General features: G+C 44.6%; 1 protein-coding gene across 1 annotated transcript in view; it reads right to left on the bottom strand.

Annotated features, from left to right (window-relative positions):
• The window catches only part of LOC126252149 (uncharacterized), a 169,979-nt gene that overhangs the window by 60,607 nt on the left and 93,829 nt on the right, over nucleotides 1-15,543 (bottom strand). Inside the window, exon 4 of the mRNA XM_049953017.1 lies at nucleotides 901-1,022. Within this exon, the coding sequence (XP_049808974.1) occupies nucleotides 901-1,022 (122 nt within the window). The remainder of the gene's footprint in view (nucleotides 1-900; nucleotides 1,023-15,543) is intronic.

A 15,543-nucleotide genomic window follows, 5' to 3' on the forward strand; every position in this document is an offset into this window, starting at 1 on the left:
CCCACCGGACTATATTCAAAACAACCAGAACAACTGGAGAAAATATCTATAGCGGGTGAGCTGAAGCGAGATCCCAAAATCCATGCAACAGTATCACCCCAAAGGTGTGATATAGCTAGGTCGACCAATTAAAACGTGACAGTAAAAATTATCGATGAGACCGCAACAGGTGAAGACGCCTAATACTTCGGAGAAAGAAGAAGAGGACATCTGATATGGAATGCAAAATTTCAATATAACTACCGCATAAATACTGGAAACAGTAGCAGACACAGCAGAGAAAACGATTGTTTATGTTCATTCATAAAAAATGGAAGAACAAAGATAAATTACCACCAGACTAATTTAAATTGTGGGCAGAGTCAGCAATGGACGTAATAGAAAGTGCGGGAGAGAGAGAGGAAGAGGAACATGTTCAAAACACAATGAACGAAGAGAGTGAGGAAAGAAAAAGCGAAAATCTAATGGAGCACAACAGACAGAAGGTGGAAATGATTGGTGAACTGTTTGACAGACAGCATGTTCGACGGGTGAACAGCCGCAGCGAACGAGTCTGCGAACGTTTTCGATTCGTGGATGAAAACCACTATGGTAATGATTAAGTGAGACCTTCTGCTGCGATTATAATGATATTACATTTATTCGATCTCTGATGTGTTGTGCTGGAGTCTATGAAGACTGAATAGCCAGTGAAGTGGACTTCATGGGTGGGAGTAAGTAACTTGTCCGACTGCAACTATCCTAAATGGATACACCACTTACGTGTTCTATGAATTGCAGTACTATTTAATGGATAGCAAGTAAGTTGTATCTGTCACTCTTAGGTACAACATCAGCTGATTAGATTCTTAAAAATAAAACAATGTTTAGAGACATTAGAGGAGGCAGCATTCTGCCTACCTGTTCGTGAAGCGACGCCACCCTCTTCGAGCAACGCTTGTGTGGCTTTGTGTCCGGCAAAGCTACTGAGACACGTGCGGCTGTCTGGTCAGCTCTCTTCACCAGCAACGAAACTGTAATGCCTGCAACATAGGTCCAGAAGAATACAATTTACGCTGCTTCATATTGTTCGTGCCAATGTAGCTCAACAGTGTTTCTAACCTGTGTTTTGAAATTATTCGGCGAATCACCTACCAGATTTATTTTATGCTTCGGTCTCACATTACGGTACAGTATAAAGTATACTGTCTCACTCTTTAGATGCTGTCCTCCCCCAATTTCAGTTCCCTGCCTTCACCCCCTTCGTTAACCTCCCCTCCCCCTCTCACCCATCTCTCTCTCCTACTTTCTCCCTCCTCTCCGTCCCTTCTATCTGCCCCCCTATCTTTCTACTCTCCCCTCCCTCTCTCTCTCAACCCCTCTCGCTGCCTCTCTCTCCACCCCTCTCTATCCCTCTACTTCCCCTTTCACTTACGTCCATCCTCATTCCTCTGTTAGTCGTCTCTCCTCCCACTCCCACTACTCATCCACTATCTTTCATCTTATCCTCCAACTCCGCTATAACTCTCTTCTCCCCATCCCCATCCCCTCTATTATCCCACCTCCTCATCCTCCACTCTCCTCCTCCTCCCTCACCATTTTTCTTTTTTAAATTGTTTCAGATTTATTTTTATTTTCGTATAATTTCAATTTCTAACAGTTTTGGTTCTCTCCTGCATCAACAAGCCATTGAAGAGTGGCGTAATGTCCTATATTAGTTCGGAAAGACAGTAAATAAATATCTGTACAAAGCTTCAGGCAATATTATTATATCAAACATGTCCTTCATTCAACTATAACGTTTCTGCACACAGTATTTTGAAGTTGGATGAGGAATTCCGCCTTATGCAAGACACTTTTGGACTTTTGTTTCACCCAGACATGTTTTGGAAAAACTGTTATTACATATAAACGTTCAGAGAAAACATTTCGTACAAAATATTAACATTTCTGAATGGAGTGATTGTTGTCAAATATTATATATGGTTTGTTTACAGTTCACAGTTGAGATATGTATTACTGGGCAAATGCATTTAAAGTTGTTTCTTGCAATTTGTCTAAAGTTGTGGAAGCTATTGAATGTTTATGTTGGTAGCTGTGAGTCTGATACATAGTCTACAACTTGTCATCTGCAAACAGCAAAAGGTGTATCGCGTTATTTTGCATGTTACTTACAGTTTTGATGTTGTGGTGTTTGTCTCCTTCGTTTGTGGTCTGGCAACACGCTGATTTCTACCACTTTCTCGCTTCACAGGCATTTTCTGCGATTTTTCGAACTTGCACAGTGTTTTCACCGCCGTTACTTGTTGTTGTGGGTGTGTAGTATTCATTTGTTGTAAGGAGAGAGAGAGAGAGAGAGAGAGAGAGAGAGATTGTTATGGAATGGCAAGTAGTGTGAATGTTGTGAGCTCTCTCTCTCCCTCCCAGCCGTGAAAACGCGCGCGCGCACACTAACAAATACAGCAACAATCATGTCATTCACAAATGTAAATATTTTGTACCAAATGTCATTCACAAATGTAAATATTTTGTACCAAATGTTTTCTCCAAAAGTTTATATGTAATAACAATTTTACAGAAAGGAAATAAGGTAACTCACTGAAGATTGCACGAAAAGTGCTGAAACATGTCGGTAAAACAAAACTCCGAAGGCGTAAGGGGGAATTCCTCATCTAATTTTCTTAGCAAACACAAAAATAAGAACTGCAACACCACAACATTATTATTATTATTTTAAAGTTATCAAAGAATGAAAAAATAACAGTTCTACGGTTCTACCTTTAATTTTTCTTTGTTGCTAACATCCCATTGTTTCTGTTGACACTGTGTTCTCACTTCCCCTGCAGAGTCCTTTTCTGTATTACATATAACACGCATTCCTGTCTCTCTTACTATGTTTAGTCTGTCCTCGGCTGTTGTGTTATGCCAGTGGCCGCCATATTCATTACTCATACGAGCCAAATATCGACAGCACAAATACTAAAATTGTTTTTGAGAGCCAATTTTTTTAACCTTAGAGTCTACAGTTAGCTACATTGTTATTAACTTAGTTAGAGTAGTCCTAAACTGGCCTTTCCTAACAACGTCTTCAGTATAACTCAGGTAGATACGCGTGGCCATACAGTCCGTAGCTGCTTTACAATTCCTCATGGTACTGTTGTTCCGTCGTTGCAATTACAAGAAAAAGTGTGTTTTTCTAACCAGGCGAATTCCCCTTTATTGAAGTAAAGCATCATCAGTGGTCTGTAATTAAAATTTGATTACTTTTTAACATCGGAAAAAGTTCGCTAACAATTTGTTGGTTTTTACTTACGGTAATTTCTGCTTGGTTTCTCGGCTACATCAAGAAAAGCCATCTGCCAGCATGTCTTTGGTTTCGTTGTTCATTAGACACTGATGCCTGTAGTCTAATTTTTCGCTGCTTTGCAGAACTATTCATTTTTACGTTTTACGCAGCACGTTTTTCGTATACCACTGTTTACTGATTATTAGTATACTTCTTAAGAAGCATTCATGTCAATAGATGGCCTAAAGAATATTATAAAGAAATCTGAAGAAAGAGGTGAATTTGGTGGAGCAGCAGGTAGAGGAAGGAGGCCCATTCCCATGGCGGTTGCTGATGAAGTTGCTCTAGCTACGGCCGACCGTGCAGCATGTGCCTTAGTTCTGCAGACAGCGCCGCTCTCGCTGTGTCACGGCAACTGTCTCTCCCTCGGTCAACAGTTCACAAAATTTTGCGGCGCATTTTATACCGGTATCCCTACAGGATTCAGATTGTGCAACAAGTGAGGCCCCAAAAAGGGCTTTCGTCATGCAAATGGACGACATGTATCCAGGGGACATTATTTGGACAGAAGACGCGCATTTTACTCTGCACAGTGCCACGAATGCACAGAACTGTTGCATATGGGCTTCTACTGCACCACATGTTTTGCAGGAACATCCCCTGCACTCAACTTATATGACTGTGTGGTGTGGTTTCACAGTCTACCCGGGTCTTGGTCCGTTTTTCTACGAGAAGATGACCCCTCGCGGGCCTGTTAGACGTACAGTGATATATGCACGTTATAAGGACCACCTTGTGCAACACGTGATCCCAGATTTGTACGAGGTTTGTCCGGAAAATACGTATAAAAGTTGAATAATGTCTTTATGTCAGGTGGGACTACTACTGTAATCAATCCCATCAACGCTCAGTTCGAGTCAGAGCACTCTGCGTGAAGGTGGGAGTGTGCGGCAGCTTGTTGACAGTTACCCTTTTTCACCTGCCGTCGGCATGGAGCTCTCTCTGTTTAAGGAACAGCGCGTCAACATCAAGTTTCTTGCAAAGCTAGGCAAGAATGGCCGTGAGATTTTTGAGTGTTTGAAACAGGTTTACGGAGACAGTTCTCTGAAGGAACCAACCGTGAACAAGTGGTTAAAAAGGTTCCGGAATGGCCGAGAAGAAGTGAACGATGACCCTCACCCAGGACGCCCGTCGACATCGAGATCCGATGCAAATGTTGAAAGAATTAGGGCTTGTGTTCTCAAAGACCGTAGATTGACAGTCAGAATGATTGCTGACGAGCTGTCAATACCCAAAACAATCGTTCACGAAATCCTGACACAAAAACTTGAAATGAAGAAATTGTGTGCGAAAATCGTACCGAAGGTCTTGACGCCAGAACAGAAAGCAAAGAGGGTTGAGTGCTGTGAGGATTGGTTGGAAGCAGGGGAACAAGGGGACTTTCTCAACCGAGTCATCACTGGAGACGAATCATGGTTTTACGAATTCGATGTGGAGCTCAAATCTCAAAGCAAGGAATGGAAACTAGCAGGAGAACCGAGAACAAAAAAGCCGCGAAAATCAAGGTCCAATGTGAAGTCAGTGTTGATAGTTTTCTATGATTCTAGGGGCATTGTTCACAGGGAATTTGTCCCTCACGACCACATAGCGAACGGAAATTCTTACGTTGAAGTTCTGACACGTATCAGAGCTCGTGTGGCCCGAGTTCGACCGGAGTTGGCAAAAGGGGGCAGGTGGATCCTTCATCACGACAATGCGCCCGCTCACACGTCGCTCGTTGTGCGTGAGTTTTTGGCCCGAAGCTCAATCACCGTGACAGACCACCCGCCTTATTCACCCGATTTAGCCCCCTTTGACTTATTCATGTTCCCGAAATGCAAAATGGTGCTTCGGGGGTGGCACTTGGGAGATGTGGAAGCCATCAAGGCGGAAACGACACGGCAACTAACAACATCACAACTGAAGACTTTCCGCAATGTTATCAACAGTGGAAACGGCGTTGGCAGAAGTGTATCGCGTCTCAGGGCGAGTACTTTGAAGGATACCATATTGTAATACCTGCATAATTGTAAAATAAAGTTATTATTCAACTTTTATACGTATTTTCCGGACAAACCTCGTAAGAATACAACTGTGTCGACACCACTAATTTCATGTAAGCCGGGGTGACACCACATGTCCCTTGCCAGGTCAAAGATTTGCTTCAAGAAACCGTCGGTAACGATCGCATTATGTCTAGGCAATTCCAAGATGGGTGGCCTTCTAGACTGACCTACCTAAATCCATATGAATTTCGGTTGTGGGGATGTCTGAAAGATCGTGTCTATCAGGGATACATCCGGAATCGTCGTGGTCTGAAGGATAGCATATGACAACATGTTGTTGTTGTGGTCTTCAGTCCAGAGACTTGTTTGATGCAGCTCTCCATGCTACTCTATCCTGTGCAAGCTGCTTCATTATCCAGTACCTACTGCAACCTACATCGTTCTGAATCTGCTTAGTGTATTCATCTCTTGGTCTCCCTCTACGATTTTTAACCTCCACGCTGCCCTCCAATATTAAACTGGAGATCCCTTGATGCCTCAGCATGTCCTACCAACCGATCCCTTCTTCTAGTCAAGTTGTGCCACAAACTCCTCTTCTCCCCAATCCTATTCAATACCTCCTCATTAGTTATGTGATCTACCCATCTAATCTTCAACATTCTTCTGTAACACATTTCGAAAGCTTCTATTCTCATCTTGTCCAAACTATTTATCGTCCACCTTTCACTTCCATACATGGCTACACTCCATACAAATACTTTCAGAAACGGCTTCCTGACACTTAAATCTATACTCGATGTTAACAATTTTCTCTTCTTCAGAAACGCTTTCCTTGTCATTGCCAGTCTACATTTTATATCCTCTCTACTCCGACCAGCATCAGTTATTTTGCTCCCCAAATAGCAAAACTCATTTACTACTTTAAGTGTCTCATTTCCTAATCTAATTCCAGCGGCATCGCCCGATTTAATTCGACTACATTCCATTATCCTCGTTTTGCTTTTGTTGATATTCGTCTTATACCCTCCTTTCAAGACACTGCCCATTCCGGTCAGCTGCTCTTCCAGGTCCTTTGCTGTGTCTGACAGAATTACAATGTCATCGGCGAACCTCAAAGTTTTTATTTCTTCTCCATGGATTTTAATTCCTACTCGGAACTTTCCTTTTGTTTCCTTCACTGCTTGCTCAATATAAAGATTGAATAACATCGGGGATAGGCTACAACCCTGTCTCACTCTCTTCCCAACGACTTCTTCCCTTTCGTGTCCCTCGACTCTTATAACTGCCATCTGGTTTCTGTACAAATTGTAAATAGCCCTTCGCTCCCTCTATTTTATCCCTGCCACCTTCTGAAGGTGGCATTACAACATATCACTCTGATTACACAGTATATGCTGCGAGCAGCTGTCGATCACGCCCTGTCACGGATGCAGCACGTTGCTCAGTCGGGAGAACATACTGAACAAGTGTTGTAACTTGTGACAGTATGCTAATAAACGTGCCAGAATCACCATTATCAAGTATTTGATCGTTCTTCTCCTTTTTATGCATCCACACCAAATTTTTACAGCGCCATATTTCCACCTCGTGGCAGAAATTGTAATTATTATTTTTTTGACATATCCCAAGAGCACACCGGTTGATGAACATACCTCCGATGTTTCAGCGACTCGCGATATTTACATCCCAGACTGCATCACTCAGAACACCGTCAGTTTAATTACAACCATTACCGAGTACTTTATAGAACACGATGCAAAGCGATGACTTGGCGATATGCGTTGATACTTCATCTTCCTGGAAATGTAAGTGAGCGCCTGCACGTGCTATTTTGCAGAGGAGCCGCACCCATGGGGCGAAAGACCAGCATGTGGGTCGTGAGCCGCGGTTTGCTGACCTCTGTGTTAAGTAGATGAAGTTTTTCCGTAACTGCATATGCTTTCTCGGTTTGCTTTACGCTAGTTGATTTTCGACTAATGTCACAGATTTACCGTTTGTGCAGGCACCAAAAATTTTTACTGGCTGTATACGCAGAGGGAGTCAGTAGGGCCATCGTGAAGACAATGGAATCTTTCTTCATGAGCTGCTTTCCATCGAATGTGTCCGACAGCCCTATTGTTTCTCTAAATCGCGCCAGGTGAATGCCGATAGTGTTCCATCAACAAGAACCTCGTGAAACTGAGTTAGTACTTAGCTTGAGTCTCAGGACGTGAGTTAGCTGTGCGCTTCACTTATTTGAAGCGTCAACTTCGCTTTGCAATTTGTCGGGATGTAATTGACGTATTGCGATGCAACCAACGCCATTATTTTTGTGATTTTTTTTCATGCTATTGATTGCATACGAAATAATATCGAGTGTCCATTTAAAAATACACAAGTTTGTGTTGAAAACAGTATTTGTTTATGTTTTGAAATTTCGCATAGTATTTGGTTTCCTAAACAGTTTTTGAATATCTATTGTTGTTCCAGAGATATTAAAACATAAATGGTGTGATCAAGACTGAACTTTAGTCAAAATATAATATTTGAGGTGGAAGAGTTAGGTGAGACTCCCTGTATATATAGACCCGCGTAATATCATGTACGGCCCACGCGAGCGCGCTGAAGTGCCGCAACATGACGTTGCCTGTCTGAAGTAGTGCTGGAGGGAATGAACACCATGAATCCTGCAGGGCTGTACATAAATCCTTAAGAGTACGAGGGGGTGGAGATCTCTTTTGAACAACACGTTGCAAGGCATCCCAGATATGCTCAGTAATGTTCATGACTAGGGAGATGGGCGGACAGCGGATGTGTTTAATCTCAGAAGAGAGTTCCTGCAGTCACTCTGTAGCGATTCTGGACGTGTGGGGTGTCGATTGTCCTGCTGGAATTGCCTAAGTCTGTCAGAATGGACAATGGATAGACAGGATGCTTACATACCTGTCACCTGTCAGAGTCGTATCTAGACGTATCAGGGATCCCCTATCACTCCAGCTGCACACGCCCCACACCACTACAGAGTCTCCACCAGTTTGAAAAGTCCCCTGCTGACATGCAGGGCCTATGTATTCATGAGGTTGTCTCCATACCCGTACACGTCCATCCACTCGATACAATTTCAAACGAGACTTGTCCGACCATGCGACATGTTTCCAGTCATCAACAGTCCAATGTCAGTGTTGACAGGCCTAGGTGAGGTGTAAAGCTTTGTGTCGTGCAGTCATCAAGGGTACACTAGTAGGCCTTCGGCTCCAAAATCCCACATCGATGATGTTTCGTTGAACGGTTCGCACGCTGACATTTGTTGAAGGCCCGGTATTGAAATCTGCAGCAATTTTTCAGAGGCTTCCACTTCATTCATGTCGAACGTTTCTTTTAGTCGTCGTTGGTGCCGCTCTTGGAGGATAATTTTTTGCCGCAGCGATGTCGAAGATTTGATTTTTTACCAGATTCCTGATATTCACGGTACACTCATGAAATGGTCGTATGGGAAAATTCCCACTTCTTTACTACCTCGGAGATGCTGTGTCCCATCGCTCATGCGCCGACTATAACACCACGTTGAGACTCACTTAGTTCTCGATAAGCTGCCACTGTGGCAACAGCAACCGATCTAACAACTGGGCCAGACACTTGTCTTATGTAGGTGTTGTCGACCGCAGCGCCGTATTCTGTCTGTTTACATATCTCTGTATTTGAATAAGCATACCTACACCAATTTCTTTGGCGCTTCTATATATATCAATGTGACCAACCAGTACAGTGCGGGCCATTGTCAGGTGTGCAAAAAGAATCAACGATGGTCTGGAAGCTATTACGTAATATGCATGTGGAACCATGGCGACTCCCCAGTTGTGGGTCCATGGCACAAACAGCCCTACCGAGGTGGTCCCACAGATACTCAGTTGGGTTTAAGACCGGAGAGTTTGGTGGCCAAGGGAGTACGGAAAACTCATCCTGGTGCTCTTAGAATCACGTGCGTACATTGAGAGCTGTAAGACGTGTCCCATTGTGCTGGTAGTAGACGCCATCATGCCGAGGAAAACCAGAGTGCATGTACCGGTGGACATGGCATCCGAGGGTGGATTCATACTTGTGTTGATCGATTTTGCCTCCTAGAATGACGAGATCACTCAGGGAACGCCACGAAAACATTCCCCAGACCATTATGCTCCCTCCTCTGGCGTGTACCCTTCCAGTGATCCAACGGACATCTGTCCAATGGTGCACTCAATGTGATTCATCTCAAAAGGCCATCTGTCGCCATTCTCAGTGAAGGTCCAGTTGCGGTACTGGCATGCAAATTCCAGGTTTCGGCGGTGAACAGCACTTAGCATGGTTGCATGAACCAGGCACGTATGCAGCAACGTTCAGTTAACAGTCATTGGGGAGACACTGTTGATATCTCCTTGGTTTATCTGGGTGGTCGGCTGCTCAACAGTTGCACATCTATTCGCATTTACACATATCTGAAGCCATTGTTTACCCCTGTCGTCTATGGACCACGGTGCATCACAGTTGCCTACGCGCCGGTTTTGGGTAGCGCCATTTTGACATGCACGGTATTTTTTAACCACGGTGGCATGCGAACAAGTTTACAAATTAGCCGTTTCGGAAATGCCCTTTTGGACGCCAGAAAAATCACTCCATGTCCACATTAGGACACTGACTGCAACGTTTTCCGTGACCTCCTGACACGCTTTACATACCCTCCACTGCCAGTGCTGCCCCCTGCCGTCTGTGAGTGGTTATTGCACATTGAAGTCAAGCATAGGCAGTGGCTGCACTAATGTGACTTGACCATATGTACGTGAAAGACCTTCAGTTTGGTTTTCTTCCAGATTCCAATACACCATATTATTCCTCACTCCTTTGGCTAAAAAACCCAATTTTTAACATTATGTCCATTCAATGTGACGTCTTACGTCAGCTTTCTGAGAGTGCCTGTATGTCTAGAGGGTGTCGTCTGCAGCTCGTGGTCTCGCGTTCACGTTCTCCCTTCCCGAGCGCGGGGTCCCGGGTTCGATTCCCGGCGGGGTCAGGGATTTTCACCTGCCTCGAGATTACTGGGTGTTTGTGTTGTCCTCATCATTTCGTCATCATTCACGAAAGTGGCGAGATTGGACTGAGCAAAGGTTGGGAATTTGTACGGGCGCTGATAACCGCGCAGTTTAGCGCCCCACAAACCAAACATCATCATCATCATCTAGAGGGTGTCACTTTACTGGTCGACATCGGAGACAACGTCTCGCTGCTTCAATAACCTCCACATCATCTACATACTGCTTCCTTGCTATGTGTCTTTCATTGGGCCAAATAGATGGAAGTCGGAGAATGCGACATCTGGGCTGCAGGATGGATGTGGAAGAACAGGTCAATGAAGTTTTGTGAGTCCCTCTTCGGTGCGCAGACTTGTTTGAGGCCTTGTCATGGAGAAGGAGAAGCTCATTTGCGTTTTTGTGGCGACAAACATGCTGAAGCCGTTTCTTCAGTTTCGTGAATGTACCACACTACAGTTCAGAGTTTATCGTTGCACCAAGAGGGAGGACATAAGAGTTCCAGAAGACTGTGGCCATGACTTTACTGGCTGAGGGTGTGGTTTTGAACATTCTGAGGAGAGGTGGTATAGTACCACTCCATAGTTTGCTGCTCTGTTTCCAGTTCGAACTGATGAACCCGTGTTTCATCACCAGAGTCAATCTTCGATAAAAAAAAGGGTCCTAATCAGTCTCGTAGCCCGGAAGCAATTCTCCACAGATAGTCCTTCCTTGATCTTTGTGGTCTTCCGTTAGACGGCGATCACATCGAATCAGAGTTCAAATGGTTCAAATGGCTCTGAGCACTATGGGACTTAACATCTGAGGTCATCAGTCCCCTAGAACTTACGAGTGTGACTCAAATAAAAACTTTAATTTTTTTAATATTATTTATTGTGCATAAGTGGAACAAAGCTGTATCACTTTTCAAGATAATCTCCCCCATGCGCAATGCAACTCCTCCAGCGCTTACAAAGTGCATAAATTCCTTTGAAAAAAATTCTTTTGGTAGTCCGCGCAACCACTCATGCACCGCGTGGCGTACCTTTTAATCAGAACGGAACTCCTTTCCTCCCACTTCCTCCCACTGTGTCTTTGAGTGGTCCAAACACATAGAAATCACTTGGGGCAAGGTCTGGTGAGTATGGTGGATGAGGAAGACACTCAAAATGTAGGTCTGTGATTGTTGCAACTGTTGTACGGGCAGTGTGGGGCCTTGCATTGTCATGTTGCAAAAGGACACCTGCTGACAGCAATCCACATCGCTTTGATTTGATTGCAGGCCGTTGATGATTTTTTAGGAGATCTGTGTATCATGCACTGGTGACAGTGGTCCATCTAGGCATGTAATGCTCCAAAATGAATCCTTTTTCGTCCAAAAAGAGAGTCAGCATAACCTTCGCTGCTGATGGTTCTCTTCGAAACTTCCTTGCTCACTCTCTTCATTTCCGGTTGGTGGAAGTGAACCCAGGTTTCGTCCCCAGTAACTATTCCTGCAAGGAAGCCATCACCTTCTCGTTCAAAGCGCCGAAGAAGTTCTTCACAAGCATCAACACGTCGTTCTCTCATTTCAGGAGTCAGCTGCCGTGGCACCCATCTTGCAGACACTTTGTGAAACTGGAGCACATCATGCACAATGTGGTGTGCTGAGCCATGACTAATCTGTAAACATGCTGCAATATCATTCAGTGTCACCAGGCGGTTTTCCTTCACTATGGATTCAACTGCTGCAATGTTCTGTGGAGTCACAACTCGTTGTGCTTGACCTGGACGAGGAACATCTTGCACTGAAGTCACACCATTTGCGAACTTCCTACTCCATTCGTACACTTGCTGCTGTGACAAACATGCATCACCGTACTCAACCTTCATTCGTCGATGAATTTCAATAGGTTTCACACCTTCACTACGCAGAAACCGAATAACAGAACGCTGTTCTTCCCTGGAGCAAGTCGCAAGTGGGGGGCCATCTTTATATTGATATGGTGACGGTATGTGTGCATCTGCACTATGCTGCCACCTACAGGCCATTCTGCACGCTGTTTGTAGCACGCTTACCAACTTACAGGATAACGGCGCGAAATTTCTATTTGTTATTATAAATTTAAGGTTTTCATTTGACTCACCCTCGTAGAACTACTTAAACCTAACTAACCTAAGGACATCACACACATCCATGCCCGAAACAGTATTCGAAGCTGCGACCGTAGCAGTCGCGCGGTTCCGGACTGAAGCGCCTAGAACCGATCGGCCACCGCGGCCGGCTCGAATGCGAGTGTCCGCACTTTCCAACATTATGCGAGTCACAGCTGTGTGCAGCCAGCTGGCACATTGGAGATTGGACAGTTTTGCGCGACCTTGCTGCGCCTCGCCCAACGACTATTTGCTTCTGTTCGCTGTCATGTCTCCGTAGACATTCTATAAGCGCCTATGAATATCTACAATGGTGTGGTTTTCCACCAAAAGAATCTCAGTGACAACCCTCTGCTTGGAACGCACCTCCGTTACAAACAATTTTGAAGGCTATGTATAGCGTCATCGTCGAGCAGACCTTGAAAGGTGGCTACACTGCGTCACAGCGCCAGAGATTGCGCCAAAGATTACTATTCCGCCGCCTCCACTGGCAGTAGTAGTCCAGAGGATGTCGAGAGCAGTCGTTGTTCTGTTCGGCGAGAGAGTAGACGATCTGAGTGTTGACTGAAATGTTGTACTGTTCGGTTGGTTTAATGTATAGATGGAAGAGGATGCAATCGTCGGAATATATTTGAGAAAGTAGATGGGCTTTTGATTTATGATGCTGGTGTAATGGAATATTTTCGTCAATATATAATGAGGTAAACAGGTACTATAGTTTTCTTTAATAACAATACCTCTTGCTCACAGGTATAGTCAACAAAGCATCTGGTTCGTGTTCACTTATTAGACTTGTAATTCTGGTTTCTATGTGCAATTATAGTATTTCTGGTTTTTCAATTAGTTCACTGTAAATGGTGTTTAAAATATTTTGTCGTATTGAGAAAGAACCCACGCCCGGGTTCCCGGGTTCGATTCACGGCGGGGTCAGGGATTTTCTCTGCCTCATGATGGCTGGGTGTTGTGTGCTGTCCTTAGGTTAGTTAGGTTTAAGTAGTTCTAAGTTCTAGGGGACTGATGACCATAGATGTTAAGTCCCATAGTGCTCAGAGCCATTTGAGAAAGAACCGAGCCAGATACATGTACGTTGAGTCACACTACCACACACAGAACAGTTACACTTGTGCTTTTTTGTTTCGTAGCTTTTATAGTTACAGGGGACTTAATTAATCAATTGTGTTAATGGAAATTCCTTGTTATTCTTTATTTTTATTATATGCAGTCAGATTGCGTGCTAATACTAGTCAGGGCCAACCGGTTAAAATTATTGCATTTATTCATTAATATTAGTCTTTTCTTTTTAATTAAGCCCCCATGCAACCTTCATGAAACTGTAATGGCTCAAGCGGAATATTCCACAATGTTGAAGAGGCTCTGAGCACTATAGGACTTAACTTATGAGGTCATCAGTCCCCTAGAACTTAGAACTACTTAAACCTAACTAACCTAAGGACATCACACACATCCATGCCCAAGGCAGGATTCGAACCTGCGACCGTAGCTGTCGCGCGGTTCGGGACTGTAGCGCCTAGAACCGCTCGGCCACCACGGCCGGCATTCCACAATGTCCTACAACAAATTCTGTATTTTTTCAACTGAAACTGGCCGAGAAAAAAAATTACTAATTCAACACCCGTCGCACATACAGAGTCTTGAACTTACAAAAGGGCCCATCTTTTAGTATTTTATACTAAATGAATATTGATGTCGAATTGCATATGTTGGTGTGAGATGGTTGAAAGAATGTCTGCATTGTCTGTACGATTAGAGCTGGAGTCGGAGGGCTGTTTGTTGCCTGCATACTTGTCAGTCACACTCGATCGTTGAGTTTCGAACAAGATTGTGAAATCGTGTGTGGTTGTTTGTTAAAATGCGCTTAACTATTGAAGAATGTGTATTCGTGCTTGAATCTTACACTACTGGCCATTAAAATTGCTACACCACGAAGATGACATGCTAAAGACGCGAAATTTAACCGACACGAACAAGATGCTGTGATATGCAAATGAGTAGCTTTTCAGAGCATTCACACAAGGTTGGCGCCGGTGGCGACACCTACAACGTGCTGACAAGAGGAACGTTTCCAACCGATTTCTCATACACAAACAGCAGTTGACCGGCGTTGCCTGGTGAAATGGTTCAAATGGCTCTGAGCACTATGGGACTTAACATCTGTGGTCATCTGTCCCCTAGAACTCAGAACTACTTAAACCTAACTAACCTAAGGACATCACACACATCCATGCCCGAGGCAGGATTCGAACCTGCTACCGTAGCAGTCTCGCGGTTCCGGACTGAGCGCCTAGAACCGCGAGACCACCGCGGGTTGCCTGGTGAAATGTTGTTGTGAGGCCTCATGTAAGGAGGAGAATTCGTACCATCACGTTTCCGACTTTGATAAAGGACGGATTGTAGCCTATCGCGATTGCGGTTTATCGTATCACGACATTGCTGCAAGCGTTGGCTGAGTTCCAATAACTATTAGCAGAATATAGAATCGGTGGGTTCAGGAGGGTAATACGGAACGCCGTGCTGGATCCTAACGGCCTCGTATCACTAGCAGTCGAGATGACAGGCGTCTTATCCGCATGGCTGTAACGGATCGTGCAGCCATGTCTCGATCCCTGAGTCAACAGACGGGGACGTTTGCAAGACAACAACCATCTGCACGAACAGTTCGACGACGTTTGCAGCAGCATAGACTATCAGCTCGGAGACCATGGCTGCGGTTACCCTTGACGCTGCATCACAGACAGGAGCGCCTGCGCTGGTGTACTCAACAACGAAACAGGGTGCACGAATGGCAAAACGTCATTTTTTCGGATGAATCCAGGTTCTGTTTACAGCATCGTGATGGTCGCATCCGTGTTTGGCGACTTCGCGGTGAACGCACATTGGAAGCCTCTATTCGTCATCGCCATACTGGCGTATAACCCGGCGTGATGGTATGGGGTTCCATTGGTTACACGTCTCGGTCACCTCTTGTTCGCATTGACGGCACTTTGAGCAGTGGACGTTACATTTCAGATGTGTTACGACCCGTGGCTCTACCCTTCATTCGATCCCTGTGAAACCCTACATT

Source organism: Schistocerca nitens, chromosome 4 (assembly GCF_023898315.1).
Source record: "Schistocerca nitens isolate TAMUIC-IGC-003100 chromosome 4, iqSchNite1.1, whole genome shotgun sequence".
Classification (NCBI taxonomy): Eukaryota; Metazoa; Arthropoda; class Insecta; order Orthoptera; family Acrididae; genus Schistocerca; species Schistocerca nitens.